Source organism: Heterocephalus glaber, unplaced genomic scaffold, assembly GCF_053883595.1.
Source record: "Heterocephalus glaber isolate CG9 unplaced genomic scaffold, H.glaber_assembly_v1.0 deba00001761, whole genome shotgun sequence".
NCBI classification, from domain to species: domain Eukaryota; kingdom Metazoa; phylum Chordata; class Mammalia; order Rodentia; family Bathyergidae; genus Heterocephalus; species Heterocephalus glaber.
The window spans coordinates 3,343,114-3,366,528 of record NW_028258458.1 but is presented as its reverse complement, the minus strand read 5'-3'; the positions used below and the strand labels follow the sequence as shown (position 1 = coordinate 3,366,528).

The 23,415-nt window shown below is 52.7% G+C and overlaps 1 protein-coding gene and 2 long non-coding RNA genes across 10 annotated transcripts; 2 read left to right on the top strand and 1 right to left on the bottom strand.

Annotated features, from left to right (window-relative positions):
- The first annotated feature begins 215 nt into the window (after positions 1-215).
- Positions 216-9,376, top strand: LOC106008536 (uncharacterized). The gene is made up of 3 exons (XR_001182861.3): positions 216-659; positions 4,916-5,059; positions 8,862-9,376. It is a non-coding gene; the product is annotated as an uncharacterized LOC106008536 (long non-coding RNA).
- On the bottom strand, positions 3,157-23,174 carry Tpm4 (tropomyosin 4). Of its 8 annotated transcripts, XM_087201983.1 has the most exons (11): positions 18,795-19,343; positions 18,226-18,391; positions 15,550-15,683; positions 13,388-13,484; positions 12,349-12,420; positions 11,955-12,072; positions 11,347-11,417; positions 10,235-10,310; positions 8,803-8,865; positions 8,654-8,723; positions 3,157-4,541 (listed from the first exon to the last, which is right to left on the bottom strand). In XM_087201983.1, the coding sequence occupies exons 3-11, from the start codon at positions 15,671-15,673 to the stop codon at positions 4,459-4,461; spliced, it is 774 nt and encodes a 257-aa protein (XP_087058109.1). In that variant the 5' UTR covers positions 15,674-15,683; positions 18,226-18,391; positions 18,795-19,343; the 3' UTR covers positions 3,157-4,458. The 8 variants fall into 8 exon arrangements, with proteins under 8 accessions (XP_087058109.1, XP_087058107.1, XP_087058105.1 ...); XM_087201981.1 differs by lacking the exons at positions 18,226-18,391; positions 18,795-19,343 and adding an exon at positions 19,704-19,829; XM_087201979.1 differs by lacking the exons at positions 18,226-18,391; positions 18,795-19,343 and adding an exon at positions 19,379-19,578.
- Positions 19,652-20,256, top strand: LOC110347282 (uncharacterized). The gene is made up of 2 exons (XR_002391802.2): positions 19,652-19,808; positions 19,920-20,256. It is a non-coding gene; the product is annotated as an uncharacterized LOC110347282 (long non-coding RNA).
- Positions 23,175-23,415: the final 241 nt, after the last annotated feature.

The following is a 23,415-nucleotide window of genomic DNA, read 5'->3' as shown; positions in this document are numbered from 1 at the left end:
TGAGGCGACTCCCGCCCCTGGGCCCCGCCTGCTGCGCGGAGGCCTGGGGAAAGGGGCGAGCTGGGCGCGAAGCCGGAAGAAGCCGGAGCACACCGCCCATTGGTAGGCTCTCGGGATGGGGCGGGCTGTGATTGGCCAGCGCTGAGGAGGGGGGGCTTCAAATGGGCAAGAGAAGGGGGCGTGGCACCAGCGTCCCCGCCTTCTTTCCCCCAAAGCGAGGGTGGGGATTGCCGCCAACTTCGCGCGCTGGCCGGGGTGTCTGGCGCGTCTGCGCACGCGCTCGAGGAAGACCGTTGGCTTCGGCAGAGGGCGCACACGCGTAAAGGGCGGGTCTTTAGGGGCGCCCTGTCAACCCGGGCAGTCGCAGTAGGCGCCAAGGCGAGCGCGGGAAGAGCGAGAGCGGGAAGGTGGCTGCGCCCGGACCGTCGTCTGGAGGTTTCCGCGTCGGGCCCGCAGAGGACAGGAGAGAAGGGGCGGTCGCCAGTGTCAAGAAGCAGCCCCCAGGACTTCGGTGCTGCCACCCGAGCTTCCTTCACAGGAGCGACTTCCCGAATTAGAGGTTGTCGGGGGCTCCCCGAACCTGGAAGTCGCGGCGACAACGCCACGAAATATTGCGGGGCGCTGGTTCTGTACCTGGAGGTGTTCCTCACACAGAAAAAGTAGGCAGAGTTCTTGCACTCTGGGAGGCCAAGGCATGAGGGTCGGCAGTTCAAGCCCAGCCTGAGCAATCTAGCAAGACCCTGTCCCAAGAATAAAAAAAGATGGGCCGGGGATCTAGCTCAGTGGTTCCGCCGCCTGCCGCGCAAGCCAAGGTCCGAGTTCATCCTCGGTACCAAAACAAAAAAAAAATAACAGAAAGGATGGAGAATGTGGCCCAGCGTGAAGGCCCTGGGTTCCATCCCCAGGATCACGCGCACAAGGAGTAGTTAATCCCTACCCCACCCCAGCCAGGTAGGTATATTTTCTTCTTTCTGCTGAGAAGACCGAGGCCGTAGGTTAAGTGACTCCCAGGCCCCGGAGTGGAAGTTGGTTTTTGGACTCAGACCATCCTGCTTCACAGGCCAAGATCTGATCTCAGTTTCCTGCTTCTCAGGCATGGTTCAGTCTCTTCTAGGTCCTCCCGGGCCATCCGAGGAGCCTCAGGGCTCGCCTGCAGGTAGGCTGGAAGCCAGCCCACTTCTCTTTTCCCTCTCAGCTCCTGCTTTAACTAATCCAGCTCCGGAAGGAGTTTCAGCCAGGGCCATGACTGCTTTTTAGCCTCAGCCTCTGGTGTTTGATATGCTTGGCTACCTTCTCTGGAAGTAGTTTTTTCCTGGTATTCTGCCCGTTTTATATGCCTGTTTCTTCTTCAACCCCACTTCCCCCTCTCTGTGGCTTGTCAGAGCCCACTGTAGCCTTTTAGGGGATTTCTGTTCCTCCTTTAAATGTTGCTGCTCCTTGTGGTTCCTTGTCTCTATTCTCACTTTCTGGGTGACCTCATTCACTCCTCTGGCTTCCATATCTCCATGTGATGCTGTTTTTAATCCATTTTCCTGGTGATTCCCTCCATGTTTCACTGCTTTCTCGACACATCCGCCTTTGGATTTGCCAAAGATCATGCAAACTTAGCATGTCCACAACTGAATTCATCTGTCCAGGCTCACTTCTAATTCCCTTCTTGGTGAAACCTAAGATAATTACCTTGGACAACTTTCCGTGGTCTCTCAAATCCTGGTTCTTACAGAGATTTTAAGTAGCTTTTGAATCTTGCCTCCTCAGATCACCACATTTCTCCACTGGCCTCCCTGACCACTTCCTCTAATCTAGATGCTACCCTGCTCATTGTAGAATATTTACCTGTGGCCTCTCAGCAGCGTAAGAACTATTTCCCTTAACGTATGATGCCCCTCACAATCTGATCCTAACCTCGCTCTCTTCCACCCACACTTATGGGACTGGAACTCCCCAAGAGCTGGGATGGGTCAGTTAACAGCAAGTGATTTTTATATTAAGTGCTGCAGCACATGGACGACTAAAACACTTAACCTGAGATTAGATCAGAACCCCAGGCGGGTGGGCAGGAGAAAAGAGGTACATAAAGGAGGAACTTCAGTCTAGCAATGTATGGCACAAATAGGAGGGGAATTATACTTTACTGATATTCCCTGCACCTGCTATCTAAATACTCAGTGTTGACTCCACATTGAATTAACTGGACATGACTAATGACAGTTGATAACAGAAACTTGTTTGCATACTGGATTAACATTTCAAAGGTTTTCATTTCTCTGATTCTTTACTTCCCCAAGGTAAGATGTTGGAGCCAAGTATCAGCAATTCAGGTAGTGAAACTGTAGTGACTCTAAACTCCTAGTTGTCCAGTCAGCTAAATTTTAAGATCACTTCTTTTGATCAGTATTTCCCTCTTATTCAAGGCAGTCATCATCTTGAATTATTGAAACATTTTCCCAACTTGCCTTACTGCCTGAAGTCTACTTTGACTCTAGTTCTTCCAGAAAATGAATGCTAAGTGGATTGTCCTAATGCATTGCTTTGTTTACTCGTTTTTCAGTGTTCTCTATTTCTGGCCAATTTAGGTTCTTGCCAGTGTGGAATCAGCCCTACCTTCCACTTTTTCGACTTCTGCTTTGCCTTTTTAACTGAGGCTTGAACCTAGGGCATCATACATGAGTCAAGTGCTTTACCGCTAAGGTGCAACCTCAGCCCTCTGGTTTATTTGTACATTACACTGGAAAGCCTTATCCAGGCAGGCCTGGTATTTCCTAAGCTCAAGCAGTGAAGACCGTCTTCCCTGCTTGCCATCTAAAAATCTTAAGGGCCGGGGATTTAGCTCAGTGGTTCCACCACCTGCCTCACAAGCAGAAGGTCCCGAGTTCGATCCCTGGTACCAAAAAAAAAAAATCTTATTCTTCACAGCCTGGCTTAGGGAGGATTGGGAATGACAAAGGACAGGAGCTTTTGAGTACTGAGGCCAAGTGCTCTCATCTGCACTGAATATGGAAATCATAATCTTTTTATCATGCAATCACGGTATAAAGCAAATTTGTAACTTTTGCTCAGTTCTTGGCACAGTTATCTTCTCTTTCCATCCCATTAACATTTGTTGAACCAGAGGACATTGGATGTCCCCACATACTCTTAAATTCACACAAATGGTAGTTTCTGTAAAAATTTATTTGACCAAAATGTAGAAAAAGTGGTACTATTACATATGATACAGCTGCAAGAATCTAGAGTGTGGATTTTATTCATTTGCACAATTTGCTAGTGTATCTCCTGGGTAGTGTGATGCTTAATAAATAGGAGTGAGGGGCAGGGGATTCAGATAAGCTAGAAGCAGGGTGGTTTTTGGTCAGAATTGTAAACTTGAGTTGGCCCCCACACTGCTGGGGAATATGGAATGTTTCAGCTCTGAGATGTTAAATGAGAAAGCAAAACTACAACAAAACCAAGACACGCAGCCTCTGCCTACAAAATTCTCCAGTTTAATCAGGAGTTTCTTGAACTTTTATTAACTTGGTCCCGAAGAAGGAATTCAAGTCCTAGATAAGAAAATCTTCAATTTGACATTCCCTGAAGTGTGGAGATGAAGCTAAACCGATTACTTTTTGATCTCTACTTTGCTGCCCTGTATTTTTTATAGAGAACAGTTGTTTTGCTCAGTTTGATGGCAAGCAGTCATCTGAATATGGCTGAGCTGGACAGGTCTAAACAGCATGTTCCTGCCGAGTGCTCAGTCTTATATCAGAACAGATAAGCATGGGCCATTGTTAAAGTAAGAGAACCACTCACCAGAGAACCACTTTAGAATGGGATATGTGGAAGAGCATAACATTCAGGATGTGTCCAGAAAATACATGAGTAAATATTATGACCATTTCCCAGGCATTCTCGTCCTGATGGCTCAGAGGATGTTTGTTCTGCAGTGGAGTATGGAGGAGGGCCAGGAATGACTAGGTTAATCTAGCTGTGGTTTATGACTTCCCAACAAAGCCTTTTTTATTTTTTGCTCTGGATGGAAAATCCCCACCCATTTTACTGTGATGGTCCCTAGCCTCCTGTTGTTTGGCCAGTGGTGACCCAGAGAGTATATATTTTTTAGCATTTTAAACCCATTACTAGATATTAGAATCCTATGTTCTTCAAAGTGTGTTGACTGTTCTCCCAGAAAGCGGACCTCGGTCTCATGAGAATACGCTCAATATGAAATACCCTGCCTTATCTTAGAAATAAATGCAACTTAAGGATAAAAATAGAGCTGAAAAAGCTAGTGCCATTCAGAAAAGGGGGGGGGGTAGATTAAACTGGTGCCCAAAGCTTCTCTGATACAAAATATTTGGTCATGTATTCATAATTGGCTTGACATTTCCAGCAAAGCGAAGTAACAAAAGAGACTTCTTACAAGGCAAAGGGAATGACACTGGAGTTTCTGTTGCAACAAGACTCTTCCGTTTTTGGTTATATACAGTTAAGTTCATTTAGCGTCTGATCCAGTGTCTGATGTAAGCCCACGTTCTCTTCTTTGGCCTGGGCAAGTTTTTCTGGTGAGGATGAAGAGAGAAAGGAAAAATGAATAATCATCTTTGCTAAACAGAAAAAAAAAAGGTTTCTACACTTCACACAAGTGAAAGTCATAACAGAGAAATATTTAGCATTTTAATTACAGCAGAATAAGATGGAATAATAGGGACCAAGAACCAAAATTTGAAGTCAGGATTGCAAGGTAAAATATAGGGTACCAGTTAAATTGAATTTCAGATAAACCACAAATAACATTTTAGAATAAGTATATCCCCCCCCAAAATAATAAGTATATCTCAGATGTTGCATGAGATATACTTAGGCCAAAATATTATTCCTTGCTTCTCTGAAACTCAAATTTAACTCAGTGTCTTGTATTTTCTTTTGGTATCAGGGATCGAACTCGGGACCTGGCGTTTGTGAGGCAGCCGGTGGCACCACTGAGCTAAATCCCCGGGGTGTCTTGTGTTTTCACTGGCCGAGTTTGGCAACCCTCGAGACTGAGCACTTGTGTTTAAACCCTAGTTGTGCTGCTGAGGTAAGCCATTTAATCTTTCTACCTCTTAGTTTCTGCCATTCTGTCAAAGGGGCAGAGGAGTACCAGTGTATGATACAGACATGAGGAACAAATGAGAAATAATTCGAGAGATACGAAGTGCTACACACTACACAAACTTGTAGTACTCATATGGGCGACTTAATACAATTTTCCCCTAATGCCAGTTAATTAGTCCTTGACCTTTGATAGGAAAATGTAATCCAATAACCCATCTTTTCTATGGAGCTACTGGGAATGGCTATTGAAATTCCAGGCATACTTGTGTCATCGTGTCTGTGTATCCACAGCAATCTGTCAACCTCTGGTAAATGTAACATGACTGAAATTCAAACCAGACTTTATTTGGAGGCATGTTTTTCAGTGATTGAACTGATAAACTAAAAAAAAAAGGAAAAAAAGTCACGACCAAGCATGAGAGAGAACTGGTTTGCAGTGAGGGATGGCCGATGAGAGACTCAGCCAAGAGTCATTAAAATACTGGAGGAAAGCAAAACTGCCTCATAAAATATGGTATGATCAGCCTGGAAATTTTCAGAAAGAAGCAAAAAGAGATTGGAGGAGATAGCTGCCTTTCTGCTACAACTGTGCAACCTTTCATCTGAGAAGGCACTTAAGAAAAATCACCGGGCATGTGATCCCAGCATTTGGGAGGCTGAGGCAGGAGCATCAGCACAAGTTTGAGGCCAGCCTGGGCTACACAGTGAGTTCAAAGCGAGCTATAGTGAGACCCTGTCTCAAAACACAAACAAAAAAACCCCCCAAGTGACCTGGACCTATGCAGTCTGGATGCAGAGATGTTCAGGAATGCTGGGTGTGTGAGCTGGGTTCTGTGCCACCTCCTCATCCCATCTTCACAATTTCTGAGGATCACACCTTTATTTTTCAGAAAAGCTAAGTGGCTTGTTCAAGGTTGCAGAGCTAGGATTCCAACGTAGGTCTCTACAAATCCTGAACTCCCTTCACCTTGTCATCTGGACTCTCTGGCATCTATTTTGTTAATGCATCTGAGATGAAGCAACTTTCCCCTAAAGTGTTAACTGATCTTGAGAACTGTGTCAAGGCTCATGGATTATCACCTCCATAGCACTAATCTCTGTTAATGAAGTTCCATTTTGGTGCTTAGTTAGGTAGAATGACTGGATAGGTAGGGCTGGATAGTTATTTCAAAGGGTGGAGGCCACACATGCCTGGAAAAGTCCCAGGAACAAAGAGAGCAAACAGAAACCACCCCCTATATAGTCTGCAATCACTCCAAGGGCATATGGAAGGCAATGCAGGCAATGGTTTATGCACCAGTTTAGAGCAAGTGGCAGCAACAGAGGCTGGGATAGAGAGGTGTGGGGAGTTGAGGGAAATGTGTTTTGGAGGAATGAATAAAACATTGGGACAGAGGTTCCCATTTGAATTAAAAAAAACAAACACTACAGAATGATGAAAAATAAAATGCCAGGCATGCGGTACACGCCTGAAGTCCCAGCACTTGGGAGGCTGAGGCAGGAGGATGGCCATGAGTTCCAGGCCTGCCTGGGGTACACAGTAAGTACGTTCAAGAACACCCTGAACTACGTAGTTGAGACCCTGTCTTAAAAACAAAAAACAAAAAAAATGAACTTTGAACACCCACTAGACAACTTTATGCATTCTTACTAAACCAAAGAGAGATTCTTGGACTGTGAAGAGAGAGAGATATTAGTGTCTGGCCATTTTATGTGGCACTCAGGAAGAAAAATCACCTTACTTCTTTGACATCATAACTGTTTTAACTCCCTTTCCCTGCTATGGGATGTTCTTGAATTCCTTGTATAGTTTTCTATGGGCAGGGTGAATCGAGATGAATTTCCTTGGTGAACTCCCAGGACTGGGAGCTGGATTAACGTCCCATGAACAACGACGACGTGAGGACCCCCAGTCACCACTCTCAGAGCAGACAGAGAAGGCAAATGAGAAAAGGAATAAGGAGAGGAAACACCATTGCCGCTGTTTGAATTCATAGCTTGAAATCCCAAGGGTAGCCTTGTTTGAGACACAGGCCTGCTGGTTTCTGTAAGTTCTGCTGAGTTTCTTAAGCTGCCTAAGGGTCTGGAGTGATGAGTCTCCATTTAAAACAATTTCTATTTAAGGAAAAACTATTGGCATGCAGAAGCAGTTAGCGAATGCCACATCTGGGAGCTCATGCCAAACTGGCTTTATCTTCACATCTTCAGAAAAGAATCAAGTGGGCATCATTTTTCTTTTTGTAATGAGCTCCTCGTTTGAGAGAAGAGAGCCAATCACCCACTTTTTTTTTTTTTTTTTTTGGTACCAGGGATCGAACTCGGGACCTTGTGCTTACGAGGCAGGCGGTGGATCCACTGAGCTAAATCCCCCGCCCCAGTCACCCACTTTTGGTTCCAGCCATGGTCAAGGGCGGCAAGTAGAGAAAACCAAAATGAGAAAGGGTATGAAGGTGAGGGCGGCCTGTCTTTATTTCAGTCACGGAGTCATGGCCACATCAGAAGAAGGCTTGAAAGGTCCAACCAAAAGACAGGAAACCAGAGCTCCCAGAAGCCCAGGAGTGTAGGCGCCACAGTGGGAAGGTGTACTGCTAGCACCTAGGGTGGCACCCTAGCTGCCTCTCAGGGAGGTCAAGTCACTGAGAGCATGGTCCGGCACCTCGGTAATAGCTTTGTCCTTGAGCTTCTGAGCATACAGCTCTTGTAGAGGGCGCAGGTCCCCAGGGAGAAAGTTCAGAAGGACAGGCATACAGAACAGAACTCGAGGGCTGAATGGAGTGCCACAGATGAGCAACAGGAGGAAGAAAACAAAGTGAGAAAACAAAGCATGAACTAAGAGAAAGTTGTGTCCTATGCACAACAAATGAAAACAAAAAAGGATCTATGGAGTGATTTCTAAGTGGTATAAGATACTGTGAGGGATTAGCCATCAGGAACCTTTAAAAGAATGGTGACTAGAAACGGCCAGAGCGCCCTCTCAACCACCTTGGGGCCCCAGATTATTTCTGACTTCCAATGATGTCACTCGATTCAAAGGCCACATTTTGGAACAGGGCATCTTCCCTTATATGGAAGCTTCACTTCCCAAAGCAAACAGGGACATATGGTCCGAAGAATGAGTTTGTACCCTTTCTGGGTGAGACAGGCAGGCTGGGAGATTTAGTTTTAACCCCAAATGTCTTGGAATTTCCGGGCTATATCAAGAAAAACAGGGCAGAATTTTTATAATTGGAACACTACAGGAAATGCTGGGTTGTGTGGGGCACCAACCAGACTTGTAGACTAGAGTCTTAAATTATTCTTGTCTCTGCATTCCCTATCTTTCCAATTTTTCACTGTGATAAGCTCCCAGCTCTCTGGGAGAGTGCCCTGTAAAAATGCCAGGCATCTCTGAAATGAGCAAGTTGAAAGAAATTCCAGACTTCCTCACTCTGCATTTTACTTTCCTTAGGCAAATAATGCCCAACTCAGCCCCTGCACGTGCACACGCACACGCACACACACACACACACACACATACACACAACCACATCCTGTAGCTATGTCACACAGGGCGAGAGGCAACAGACACATTTCGTACCTTCCAGGTCATCAATGGTCTTTTCCAGTTTTGCAACCGTTCTCTCTGCAAATTCAGCGCGGGTCTCAGCCTAGACAAGAAGAAAGTCAGTACCATGGGCCCGGATCAGCCCTGGGGGGGGGGAAGCTAACTAGTTCCGATCCACTCACCTCTTTCAGTTTGTCAGACAGAAGTTTAATTTCTTCTTCATATTTATCCTCCTTTTCAGAATACTGTGGGAGAAACCAAAACATGGCTGTAAAACAAGGAGGAATAACAAGATTGCCTGTCCCTCAGGGAGAAGGGTGTACACAAGGAACTGAAAATGGGCTCTGCAGCCGAGCAGGAGTGGGCTCCTTTCCAGACCAAGCATGGCGATGCGCGCTCCTCAAGGCCCAGCCTGCGTGTCCACCCTAGTGCCACCCCACCTGCAAGGTGCCAGCCACCACTGAACGCATTCTGTGCACTCCTGTCTTCCAGCCCTTGTCCATGAATGTGTTCCTCAGCACGGCCTGTTCCTGTCCCCGTGACTGCCTGTCAGACAGTGCATTTGTCTCTGAAGTCACATCCCAGGTCACTGTCACGAACATCTGTGAGCTTCCTCCCTGGCCAGCCATGGTCAAAGGCACCACAACTACTATTCCTTAATCCCATTTCCCGAAAGGGGTGTGGAAAGGCTAAGTTATTTGTCTCGGGCCACATGGCTATTAGGTGACAAAGCTTTGATTAAAACTTGGAGTTGAACTCTGGTATTTGGAATGTGTGCTTCTGGCCATCAGCACATAGATGGCTGGTTTAAAAAAAAAAACAAACCCAAAACCCAACAAAATCCCATTCAGTGCTGGGGATGAAACCCAGGACCTTGTACCTGGCATCCAAGTGCTCTACCACTGAGCTACACCTGCAGCCCTACACAGCTTTTTTTTCTTTTTTGGTACTGGGGATCGAACTTGGGACCTTGCACTTGCGAGGCAGGCAGCGGCATCACTGAGCAAAATCCCTGGCACAATGTGCTTCTTTTCTGGAGTAACTGCTTTGGATGCTGTTTCAGCCTGAAACAGCTAATTCCACCTCTGTGAAGGTTTTTCTGGGAGAACCAAGGGGTAAGGTAAGAGTGAAGCTCTGCATTTGTTTGGTTTCACTCAGTCCCTAAGAGGAGCCTGACCAAATACTCACATTCCATCTCTATCCTCATATGAAGTGGAGATGAAAGATGATGCTAAGCCAATGACCTCAGCTACTCAGGAAGCTAAGGCAGGAGAGTCACAAGTTTGAGACCAGCCTGGGCAACTTAGTGAGAACCTGTCTCAAAAAAAGGGTGGGGGATGTAGCTCAGTGGTGGAGCACTTTCCTAGTAGGCGTAAGGCCCTCCAATCACACACACGTTTTTTAAAAAAGGTATTCAGACCCCATGGAGAAGGATGCCTGAGCCCAGCCACTCGCCAGCTCTTGCTATAGGGGAAAACCCTGGCTGCTGGGCACCAGAGCTGCTGTCAACAAATAAAGGTCAGATTCCTGACACTCTGGCATGTTCCGAGTAACTTGGCTGAAGAAAAGAACAAAGTCCAGCAAGTCACCCTGCGACTCAAGCCAACCACCAACCTTTTCAGATGCAGCTTCGAGCGATTTCAGGTTGTTAGTGACATTTTTGAGTTCTTCTTCCAGGTCACCGCATTTTCTGCACAAAGACAAAAGATCTGTGTGTCTTATCTCCCCGTACCGCAGGCAGTTCTCTTTAAAAAAAGTTTGCAGAAGGAGAAACCTGTGTGCCCAGGGCCTCCAGAAGGAATGTGGGGGAAAATGTTAATGGATTCTTCGGAGATGTAGTGCTGTGTACTTAGCAAATCCCTCTCATACCAGGCAGAGGCAGGGCAGGCCGAGAGCACTTGGAACGTCCCTAAAGCCCTCCTGGGCTTTGGCCAGGGAAGAATCAACAGGGACTTGGGGAATCTATGATGGATGAGGCCATGTCCGGAGGGTTTAAGAATGAGATCGAGTACAGGAGGCTGGCAGACAGCAATCAGAGTTTACACTGGACACTGGGAAGCGAGCCTGGAACGGATTTGTGAAACCAGATCTCTCTTGGCACTGCAGGGTGCTCTGTGGAGCTGGATTCCTCATCCAAGGCCAAGGAAAGTGGTGTTTTTGTTTGTTGGAGCTTGCAGGATTCTGGTCAAGCCTGCCCCACGCCCCCAGGAATGTCATGGCCCAGCACTGACATGGAGCGAAGCATTGCTACACCAAAAGGGCAGGGCAGCCTGCCTTTCACTGACCAGTGATCTGTTAAGAAGGCATGGCCTGTTGGGCATGAGGATGCCCACCTGTAATCTCGGCTACTCAAGTGGCTGAGGCAGGAGTACCCCAAGTTTGAGCCCAGCCTGGGGAATTTTGACTCTTAAAAAAAAAAAAAAAAAAGATGACCTTTCTGAGAAAATGGGACTCCCGGGCTTCTCTACTACCTCCTGTGTCCTGCTTATGTTCCAGCATCCTTGTGGGAAGAGAACACATTGGCAATACTTCCCAGGGCAGTGAAGAACAAACTCTTAACTATCTGTCAGCCATGGAAGCGAAGAGAAGGGATGAGCCATGAGTCCCGACGCCCGCCCGCCCACTTGAGCAGAGGCCCTGGCCAGAGTTGGTTCCTAACTTAACCAACTCCCTCCTCCACCCTGGGAGTGAGCCGGGGCCCTGCTCAGTCCTGTTCAGCCACTCACAGTTCAGACACCTCCGCACGCTCCTCTGCCCTTTCCAGCTCGCCCTCCAGGATGACCAACTTACGAGCTACCTGCGGAGACGGAAAGGCCCGGCAGAGATGACGCCCACCACCCACCATCTAGTAGGATGCCCTCCCCATGCAGATGGCGATGCCACAGCCACATCACAGGCGCCAACTGGCCACTCAACTCATACTGCGGGGGCCTGGTGGGAATCAGGAATTGAAATCCTCCCCTCAGGCCCCAGGAGTGAGGCAGTTGAAGAGGGGAAGGAAGAGGTGAACCACAGAGCCAGGCAGAAGAGGGACAGAGTCACAATTCGGGCCACACTCCTCAGTGCTTGGCAAACTGGGCCAAAGCGTGCAGCTGAAGGACATGGCGAGCAGGCTGCTTGGCTGGTTTCTCACCGAGTTAGACCAGTGTCCGCAGGGCCTTTTGGCATCATGCAAGATAAGTTTCCCAGCCAAGTGGGTGTCTCAGGAAAACCAGATGTGCACACAGGACAGCTGACCTCACGGGGCTTCCTTTAGGCTGCCCCCTGGGTTCTTCCTATCAGCAGCTCCATTTCCTCCTGCTTCCTGCTGCCACCATCTGCCACCCCCACTCACCTCCTCATATTTGCGGTCAGCCTCCTCAGCAATGTGCTTGGCCTCTTTGAGCTGCAACTCTTGGATCTCCATCTTTTCCTCATCTTTCATGGCCCGGTTTTCTATCACCTTCATTCCTCTGCGGAGAGCAAGCTTGGCGTCAGCTCTCTGCATCCACACAGCACCACCCTGCTCCTCTGCACCCTTCCTTCTCTGAATTTCCCGAGCACCACACTGCAAGGTGAAGCTCTGCTGACCCGGCCATCAAGGTCACATTCACTGTTTCAAGCTCCTTAACCTCCACAAGCACCCCACGAAACGCGCCATGACTGCCATTGTACAGATGAAGAAACAAAGGCAGGAAAGGGCAAGTAGTTTGCTCACGGTCACAGAGCTAGTAACCCGGGGTCCACACCCTAGTGGTCTGGCTGCAGTCTGTGCTCCCCGCAGTGCTCTGGAGCATCGATGGATTCTACTGCAGTGGGGCCTGTAGTGGGTTGCAAAAGGCTTCAGAAGAGGTGACACTGATGCTGGGCTTCTCCAAGGGCAAGAAGAGAGTCTGACATAGGAAAGAGCACATGTACTTGGGAACCAGCAGCGTGGTCAGGCCGCGAGGCCACAGGCTGGGATGTGCTGAGGTAGGCGTTCATGCCAAGGGGAAGGGAAACTGGAGGGGGTGGGAAAGTGACAGACTTCCAGCAGGAAAACCAGGGGAGGGGTCAGGGGCAGACAGCCTTCCTAATCTGAGAACCAGAAGTCCAAAGAACTCCCAAGTCGGAAATGTGTGTGTGTGGTGCTGGGGATGTAGCTCAGGGCCTTACCCATGCTAGGTAAGTGTAGGACTTCTCGGCTACACCCCTTGCCCAAGCGTTTTGAGCCCCGACATGCCCCCACAAGTACAAAATTCTACTCCTAACTTCACGTGAAAGGTTGCCATCAAAACACATACACAGTAAAATGTCCTAGGTCATTACCTTCGGGGCTACATATATGTATAAGCTACATGTGAAACATAAATGAATCTTTTGTTTTGATTGTTTTTTCTTTCGTACCGGAAATTGAACTCAGGGCCTCGCGCCTGTCAGACAGGCACTATGCCACTGAGCTACAGCGCCAGCAAATTTTTTGTTTAGACTTGGTCCCATCCCTAAGGAGAGATGATTATATATGCAAATACTCTAAAATCTGAAAAATGAAAAAAAAAAAAAGTAAAAGCCGAAACACTTCTGGTCCCAAGCATTTTGGATAAGGGATTAAGGATGTGAGGGTCTGCAGTAAAGTGTATCCATCCAACTTGGAAAGCAGTGTCCTGGGGACAGCTGACAGCTGGGCCTCTTTCCCAGCGCACTGGCTGACCATGAGGTGAGCTTGCTTTGGCTTCTTCAACTATGAGGCGTGGAATAGACAAGATCACAGACCTCCAAAGAAGAGGCCAGCTCAGAATAATGTCTCACCAACACGTGTCATTCTTGCTGCTCCTTTCTGAGCAATAAGTACTTCCGTCTGGGCTGTCACTGTCACTCTCGCCAGGCAGCAGGACATCCTCCACACCTGCACGAGGCCCGAGCTTCAGCACATGAGCAAGCTTGTGGGGTGTTTATTGTTGGAAGACTCCTTGTAATATTCAAGAAATCAAAGCGACTTGCCCATCTGGGGGCCTTGGTGCACATCTATGGTCCCAGCTACTTGGGAGGCTGAGGCAGGAGAAGCACTTGGGCCCAGGAGTTTGAGACTAGCCTAGGTAACACATCAAGATCCCATCTCATACCTCAGAGGACTAGGACTTCAGGTCCCATTTGACCCAGCTGTTCCCCTACTGGGAATCTTCCCCAAAGAATTAAAAGAATCATACCACAGCAATATATGTGCACTCATGTTTATAGCGGCACAGTTTGTAATAGCTAAAGCTTGGAAACGGCCCAAATGCTCATCGACTGGAAAGTGGATAAAGAAGATGTGGTTTTTTAATAAAATGGAGTACTACTCAGCCATAAAGAATGAGAAACTAGAGACATTTATAGCTAAATGGATGCATATTGAGGCCATACTCTTAAGTGAAATAAATAGGACACACATGTATAAATACCGAATAGTTCCCCTAGTGTGAGAAACTGAAAGTGTAAATAAGGATGAAAATGATTAAAATGAATAATTGATAATCTGAAATAAGAAAAGGTCCAAAGGTTTGGGGATGATGGAAGGCAAAGGGGAAAGGGAAGAAGGGAAAGGAAAAATTATGAGAAAAAAAAATGGAATCAAACTCTGTGTAAATAGGGAAGGATGGAGGGGGTGAAGGGTGCACAGGTAATGGCAGAAAAAATAAGAACTAAGATACATCATGTTCTGGTACAAACACACAATGATAAATGTAAATGTATTGTATGCCTAAAGTGTACCAATAAATATATATATTAAAGTCATTCAAGAAGCACTAAAAAAAAAAGATCCCATCTTAAAGACAAACTGACTTGCCCAAGTGGCAGCGGTAGGGTTTGAACCTAGATCCTGCAGGTCCAAGTGTAGAATTCTGTCTACTGAGGCATAGCAGTCTCCAGCAAAGGCCTCTGGTGTTATGATGCAACCAAGTGAGTGGCCTGCCCGGGCGGGCTGTGTGTCACTGGGGAGGGCCTCGACGTGACATCCAGCCAGGCTGGTCTGACCACAATCATGAGTGGCAGTTGATCCAGGCCCCGGGCACTGCCACTGGCACCTGATGGGCTCCTTCACCGGGCCCTGGGGCTTCCCCGAGCTGCCATCGCCCCCAGGAAGTGCTGAAACAGAGCCTGCAGCGGAGCTGTTCCCTAAACCCCAACTACTGCACTGCATGGGCAGACATCTCCTAATGCAGCATCCGGGTTATGCTCACAGCCACCCAATCAGAAACTAATCCTGTGGAGGGAGGATTCGCTACGGGAACCCTTAGGTCCATGGGCTGGGGAGAACTCCAGGGTGACCGGGAGAAATGCAGTGACCCCTGCCCGGCCCACGCCATCACCACACAAGGAACCCACGGAGCAGCACAGAGAGCTACTGCCTCTCTCTGTGAGGCACACAGTCCTCGCCCAGGGCCGGGCACCCGGGGGAGCCCCAGATAGAGTGCAGGTACGGCAGGGGTGACAAGTACAGGAACAGTACCGCTGTGCGCACACCCAAGTGCGGCCGCCCTCGGTGAGCCTGCACTGCTAACGGCTTCGAAGCAAGGCCCACTCCAGTTTTCAGCCTGACCCCCGCCTTTGCCATGCTGGAAACAGAACCCGGAGTCTTTTCAATGATCCATATCCCAGACTCTTGTTTAACTTTGTATTTTGAGAAAGGCTCCTGCTAAGTCACTAAATTGCCCGGGTTGGGCTCAAACTTGTAATTCTCCTGCCTCAGCCTCTCAGAATGCTGGGGCTTGCAAGCGTGCGCCACCTCGCCTGGCCCATTCCCTTCTCACATCGCCCTGAGAACTAGGATGAAGGGTACTGTAAGAGGCACCATGGCCTTCCCAGCCGCCCGTCACTGACACAAGCTCACACCTGCAAACTGAGCTGCCCAGCTGTTGGCCTTCTCTGCAGTATGACCCCCAATTTTCCAAGGGCAAGCAGTGATGTCACTGGGCTCGGAGTGGCCTTACCTCTCACTCTCGTCTGCAGCCTTTTCTGCTTCCTCCAGTTTCTGCAGGGCGGTGGCCAGTCGTTCCTGAGCCCGGTCCAACTCCTCCTCCACAAGTTGGATGCGTCGATTGAGAGCCACCACATCTCCCTCGGCCTGGAGAGGTCAGGGGCGCAGGCAGGTTAAGGGGGACAGGTGGGCCCAGGTCAGCAGCCCCCCGCGCCCTTCCCTGGGCTGGCCTCAGCGTCCTGCTCACGCCTGCCCAGCAGCCCCAGCCACAAGGGATTCGCACGTTGTCTGGAGAGTGTACAAAGTTCAGAGTGACCTTCCAAGCCTGCCAATGTTTGGGGACACCCACCATTCCATGATGGATGGGTGGTCTTGTCAACACAGAAGAGACAAATACGTACGCTTATCACGCATCATTTAAAACAATAAAAACTAGTCATCAGAGAGAAACACACCACGCATCTGACAGATCGCACTGGCCTTTCAGCAACTCCCAGCAGATCCACAGCGGGCTGACTCCTGAGGCTCACAAAGTGGTACCGGGCTCTCGCACTGAGCGCTGGCTTCCCAGAGAGCAAGGCCCTAGTGCCTCGGCTCACCATGTCCCACAAAGTCTGCTCCCCCACATCTGAATGGCAAGATCAGTGCTCGAACACGCAGGCCACAGACACTGGGCATCATTCAGCAAGGGGTGTGCAGCCAGTTAGAGGACCGGCCTCCAGGTCTGGCTGAGAAGTGATGAGACAAGAAAGCAAAGGACACTTGGCTACAGGCCAGGGGGACATGTCCAGACACTGGTACTTGCCTGTGTGTGCGTGTGATCTTGGGGAAGGAACCCGGGGCTTTGTGCATGCGAGGCAAGTGCTCTGCTACAACTGTTTTATTTTTTTTTGAGACAGGGTCTCCTTAAGTTGCCTAGGCTGGCCTTGAACTCACAGTCCTCCTGCCTCAGCCTCCCAGGTAGCTGGGATGGGGGCTGGAGATTTAGCTCAGTGGTTCCGCCGCCTGCCTCAAAAGCACAAGGTCCCAAGTTCGATCCCCAGTAACCCCCCACCAAAAAAGCTGGGAGCGCACGCTTGTAATCCCAGGACTCGGGAGGCTGAAGTAGGAGGATCGCCGAAAGTTTGAGGCCAGCCTGAACTACAAAGGGAGACCCTGACTCAAAAAAACAAACAAAAAACTCAAGCAGCTGGGATTACCGGTGTGTACCATCCTGACTTTTAAGGTGTTTTAACCTACAAGGGGCAGTACAATTGAGTGTGCAAAGCAGAGCTCCAGTCACAAGTGCCTGGTCACCAGGCCTGGCCACGGAAGGTTGTGTCACCTCTCTGAGCCTTTCTGCCAAAGCCTGGTGGCTTCCCACGGCTGCCCCAAGGGCTGTGACTGGCCCCTGACAGGTGGGGAGGACCACAAAAGGAGAACTAACTCTCTGTGGTATCACTTCATGTTCACCTCACACAGCCCACTTCTTTCACAGATGGGGACACTGGTGTGCGCTGGCCAGGGGAGTGGTTTGTTGAGTGACTTAGAGCTAGAGAGGAGCAGCTGGAGAGCCCCGCCCAACCCAGGGCTCTTCCTTTTCAGTACCCCCACCCAGGGATGGGCCAGGGACCCAGGGCGGCCACCAGAGGCACAGCAAGGCCTTATGGGAGAGGTCAAGGGGCAGGGGAAGCAATCTGCCCTCTTTCTACCAGGACAGATACGGGGCCCTGGAAGTGGGGACAGCTATAAAAATTAGTGGGAAGTCAGACCTTTTGCAGCCCAGTTTACACAGCAGAAAAAGGCAAGAACACGAATGAGGATGGATAATCATGGCTGAAAGTCACAAAATCAGGACGGTTTCTTAGCCCTAGAACCAGACAGAGCAGACACCTGTGGCTGACTGGTCCCCACGTCCCCTCAAACAAGAGGGTGGAGACGCCCTGAAAATCACTGTTTAACTCTCTTAAGGAATTGCCGCTCAGTGCTTCCAAGTTACCAGGTGCTTATTTGGGTTTTTGGCGGTGCCGGGCAAGTGTTGGCCCCCTGACCCAGGGCGGCTCTTTTTAACAACAGGAACCTTAACTTTTCTCATCTTCAGCACCCAGGTCAGGAAGCGATTTTTTTTTCTTCCTCGGTTTTTTTAGTATATTCACAAAATTGTGCAGTCAACATCACTAATTCCAGAACAGTTTCATCAGCCCACAAAGAATCCCAGTACCCTTCAGCAGGCAAATAATTGCTTTTTAAGATGATGTGGTGGTGCTTGATTCATGAGTTGTCTCAAAATGAAAAAAAAAAAAAAAAAGTGAGCAGCCCCTGATGTGGCAAATGCCGAATTCTAGCAACCACGTTTTTGGCAGGTTTTCAACCATCTAGAATCAAAAGGCTCTAAGCTGCACACATAAACGTAGACACTGCACATACATATATGTATTTCTGAAAAACTGCTAGTCACTTGAGTCATTCTGGGCTCCACCCCTTCCTGCAATCAAAGCCTTCCACACTCTACAAAGGATTCTCCTTATAAGGTAAAAGAGGCTTGCTAGATACATGTGGCAAAGGAACAGGAAGATGTCGGTTAATCACACAAAAATCTAAACGAAGCCAGCTGTTGGGAGGCAGGCCCAGCAGTCAGCCACACGACCGCTCCTGGCTCTCTCCGCAAGACACTCAGAGAGGGATTTTTTTCCCCTCGACCTCGAATCACCTTAAGGTCGGCCTGACCAAGAGGTGCAGCTTGGTAAACTGAACTTTTCAAGAAACTCCAAACTTTCCAAAGATCATCCTCTCTGCCCAGTCACAGTGCGCCCTTGAGTCCTCGCTGGGGCTGTGGGCCATTTTGGAGCAGAAGAAATAGTCCTCCAGCGAGATGCCTTGGGGTGAGATCAGAGAGCCGGCTAGGCCGTTTGTGTGTGAAAGAGGCCAAAACAGCTACTGTTGGAGGCTGGCGGGGTTTCTAACTCCTCCGCGAGCCAGAGCAGCCTTCACAGGACTCAGCGCCCCACCAGGCCAGCTCCACAGCTGTCTGGGAAGCCGGCGCCCACAAGAGTCAGTAGGCACCGCTGACTCGCTGGGTCCCCACCCGAGGCCCGCGCTGCCCCCTGCAGGGGCCCGGCCTCCCTTCTGCACATACTTCCGCGCCCGCGTCTTGCACGCCCGCCAGGACTCCCCCGGAATGCTAATCATGCTGCACCCCCCAGTCAGCGCCCCTCTGGTCTCTGAGACCGCGAACTTCCAGGGCTGGGGAAGGGAGAAAAGCACGAATCCAACACCTACCGCGCGCCAGTCACACACGGCTGGGACCGTACGCGCCGGATACGCGCCAGATCAGAATCAGCCGCCAAGCGCCAAGCTGCCCCGCGGGACAGGCGGGGGACGGAGAGGGGCGAAGAGGGGATGGGGAGGCCGCCCGCCCGCCCAGGCGGCGCACGGGGCTCCGGCAACCGCGGGCGAGGCAGGGCGGGGTCCCGCGGGGCCAGGGCTGCACTTCCGCCCCCCGCCCGCCCGGCCGGCGCGGACACGTCGCCGCCGCGCCCCAGACCGGCCCGAAAGTTCAGGCGACAAAGCGGGAAGCGACGCCCCCGCCCCGCGCAGAGCCGTGCCCACCGATCTGCGAGGACAATGGGCGCCAGGCCGGGACCCCGCGCAGACGCAGGCCTCGCCGACCGTGGCCCCGCATCCCGCCCCCGGGCTGGCGCGGGCGGGGACAGTGGAGGAGGAGGAGGAAGGGTCTGGGGCGAGTGGGGCGCAGGATGGGGAGCGGCGCGGGGTACCGGATGGGGACGGAGACCCGGGGACCCGGGCGCGGGGAGGGACGCGCGCAGGAGGGGGGACGCGGGAGCGGGGTGCGGGTCCCTCACTTTCTCGCGGCGCTCGCGCTCGCCATCCAGCTCGCGCTGCAGGCCTTGCGCGCGGTCCTCCGCGTCGTCCGCCTGCTGCTGCAGCGCCTGGATCTTGCGCTTCACCGCCTCCAGTGAGTTGAGCCCGGCCATGGCGCGCGGGCGCTCAGTTTGCGGCTCGGCGATGGCTGCGCCCGGGTCCCCGCTCGCCCGCCCCGCCCCGCCCCGCCCCGCCCCGCCCTGGCCGCGCCGTCGGGCCGTGAGGTCACCGGGCCTGCGACGTCAGCGCCGGCTGGGGGGGTGGGACCCGGCCAACACTTGTGCAGCCCGCGGGCCGCGCACTCACGTCCGACGCTTTCTTCTCCGTGAGCTCCAACTTCTCCTGCGCCTCCTTCAGGTCCTCCGCGTACTTGTCCAGTTCGTCCTCGGTCCCACTGAGCTTCTTCTGCAGGTGCGTCAGCTCCTCCTCCACCTGGGGACGAGGGGACGTGCGTCAGCCCGGGGAGCCCCTCCCGCGCGCACCGGGCGCCTCTGGGCTTCAGTTTACCCCTCTGTGAAATAGGGGTGACCCTAGCACCGCCACTCCACGAATGCCACTGCGAGCAGGGAGTCGCGTCCTGCCCCGGTGCGGGGACTCGCTGCGCTTCAGAGCAGTGGGGTCCCCGATACTCTTGGGGAAGCCAGGAGAGCTTTTGGAAAACGGAAGGCCTCTGGCGCCTGCCAGAAACACCGCACGTTCGAGGACTCTGGCCTTTGGGGCGCAGCCTCCTGGCGGTCCCTGAGAGGCAGAAAGAGGACCCTGGCTCCCCTGCTTCGGACTTGGCTTGGTGAAGAAGGGACCCACCCTTTACACACTTTTGCTGTGTGTTCATTGTCATTAAAATGTCCCCAGATTTTCAGTTCTCTGTGTTTATCCTGAGAGCCCTTGACCTCGTTAGAGCCGCTCAGGGCCGTGGGACACAAACCGCAGACCCTGCCAGCCCCCTTGGCCATCACAACCCCTCGGTAAGAGGCCTAGCAGGAAGCCACACCTGGCCCCTCACTCCCGGACGGACGTGGGTGGCGCAGTCCAGCTCCTGCACCCAGGGGACTTGGGGCTCCAGGGGCCGGGGCTCCCCACTTGGCCCCGACTCCATGTCCTGCGGCCTCCACAGCGGAGGCCGGAGAGCGGGTGACTTCCTGGGTCGCATGGTGACACTTCCTGCTCTTTCCAGACAGCATGTGCAGAATACGCCAGTGCTGTGTGTGTGCAAGTGCTAGTGCAAACGCTTGTGCTTTTTCTTTGCAGTGTGGAGAACAGATCCCCCAGCAAGTGCTCACTACTGAGCGCCACCCCTTGCCCTTTTTGCTTTTTAACATTGTGCTTTGAGGCAGTCTCATTAAATTGCCCAGCTGAGCTTTAATTTTCCATCCTCCTGCCTCAGCCTCCCGAGTAGCTGGGATGCCCGGCATGTGCCACCAGGCCCGGCCTGGAGCAGATTCCTACGAGGCCCTGCCCCACGGCCTTCCGGTCCTGGCCTGCCCCTCCCCCTCCGGAGCTGCTACGTCCTGCTCCGCCCTGCAGGGACTCTAGGCCGCCGATCTGGCTCAGTCGCTGGGGGAAGGGACGGGCCCAGCCCAGCCCCCCAGGTCTGACCCGGAGACAGGGAGCCCAAGGCCCGACTCCAGATCCCCGCTGGGTGAGCCCTGCCTCTGGCCTCAGTCCCCATCTGCCCGGTGGAAGTCTTGGCTTGGGGTTCTTTGAACCAGCCGTAGCTGCTTTTGAACTTCCGCCTTGACTGATTCTTCAAGAAGCTCACACCTGTCATCCCAGCACTCCGGGAGGCTGAGGCAGGAGGATGGAAAGTTCAAGCCCAGTCTGGGCAACTTAAGTCACTCAGTGAGACCCTAGGATGTAAAAATAAAGGGCTGGGAATGTAGCTCAGTGGGAAGGCCCTGGGTTCCATCCCTAGTGCAGCAAAGGAAAAAGAAAAAGTCCCAAGGATGAATGTGATCATTATGTATACCTAAAATGTACCAATAAACTTAACTAAACTTAAAAGAAAAAAGTAAAATGTGCCAGGCACACAGTGACTGTCTCTCCGAAGCCTCATGTTCCAGAAGGGTAAACTGAGTCCCTGGAAAGGGGAAGCACTCATCTGGGGACATACAGATGGGGTCTGAGCCCTTGTGCACTGAAGTAATTCCTGAGCATGGGGGGTGGGGCCCCGGGGTCTCCCAGTCCTGGTCCCTCCTTCCCCCCCAGGCTCAGGTCCCCACGGGCCCGGCCTGGGACCACTGTAGGAAGTTTGTTGAGTCAATCAGTGACAGCAGCCTTGGTGGTATGAGTATGAGGAGTGACAGCCCGCGCTGACTCCTGTGCCATATGGGCCTCGGTTTCCCTGCCTGTGGAGTGCGGGGGGGGGGGGGGGGGATCAGGGAGCACGTGTTCCTTCAGTCCCTGTACATGGCCCCTCCTGGCGGGCTGAGGCAGGACGCGGGGTCAGAGGCCAGGGCGGCGGATGTCTTTGTCTGGGAAGGGGAGAGCAGGAAGTGGCCGGGCCCGGGCTCTGCTCCCGCCCTGGACAGACCAGGCTGGGAACGGGACTCCGCCTCTGGCCCCCAAGGGCCGCTATCTGTGGCCTCTGCTGCGGAGGCTCTGGGCAAATGGAGTCCCGGGTGGGCCTGACCACCGGCGCCGTGGGACCTCGGGCTTCGTGCTTGGCCACCGGAAGCACCGCGGAGCCTGGATTTGCCCTGGCAGGCAGCGTAGTTAAAAAAAAAAATCCAGGGCAGGGGATGTAGCTCAGTGGCACGTCAGCTGCCTCGCAAGCGCAAAGTCCTGAGTTTGATCGCGGTAGCCAGAGGCGGGGAGTCTGTTGCCATTCTGGCTGAAGCGGGCCTCAGGCTTTCGGGGCGTTCCCTTTGGAGCTGGTGGTTCGCTGGGAACTGCAGCCACAGCAGTCACTCACACCTTAGTGAGAACGAGAGCTGTGGCTGAGCCTTGCACCACGAGGGCCAAGCACTGGGTCAAGCCGGCCGCCCAGGGCTGGCGCAGGAGGGCGCCGTGTGCCAGGGAGGGGCCGGGAAGGTGGAGGGGCGGCGGGCGGAGCTGGCTGCTGTGTCACAGGACACGGGCGGGAGAGCGGGGAAGTCGGGCGGGGCAGGAACTAACCCGAATTTGGTGGGCGCTGACCACGCGCACAGTCACGCTGCCTTCGCCCTCACGCAGTCGCCCCGTTGCCGCCGCGCCTCGCTCCGCTCCGCCCCGCCCAGGCCCTGGCCGGGCATCTCCGGACCCCGCGGGCGCCCGAGTGCCCAAGGCCCGGGTCCTGGGTCCCCACTCTCGGGCGGGGTGACGAGCGGCCTCCTGCCCTGCGAGGAGGGCTTGGAGCGGGGTCAGCGCCGGACACACCGGGCGCAGGGACACGTGGTCCCGGCTTCTCCTCCCGGCCCGCAGCGCCACCACCGCAAGACACCACGCAGGCCGCGGAAGTGCCCACGCACACACACGCACAGCCCGGCGCAGGCGCGCACGAGCGCCCTCCTGTCCCCACGGGCCGCGCGATCCCGCCCGCAGCCTGTGGCAGCCTCACCCGCAGGCGCTTGTCTTCCGCGGCCTTCCTGTCGGCCTCGGCCTGCTCGGCGCGGTCGATGGCGTCCTCCTTGTCCAGCTTCAGCATCTGCATCTTCTTCTTGATAGCCTCCATGGCGGCGGGGACGGCGCGGGTGGGGCCCGGGTCCTTATAGGCGCGGGCGAGGCCAGGCTTGGAGCAGGCCCAGCAGGCCGGCCGCCACTCGCCCGCCCGCGGCAACGCGGCCCGCACCTTATTTGGGCCTTGGATTCCCAAAGGGGAGAGAAGCTGGCTGACGAGCAGTTTCGTTTTCCGGGTGACACAGGCCTGGGCCTGCAGGCGGGGCTGGGCCCTGCTGGGCGGCCTCGGTTTCCCTGCAGAGCCTGGGGGAAGCGGAGGCTATGGGGTGTGGGGACCCCGCCGTGCCTCTTCCTCCCCGGTACGGTCGCTGGGTCCTGGGACCCGGGCTCTGCCAGCCCCAGCCTTGCGGGCGCGGCCTGCTCT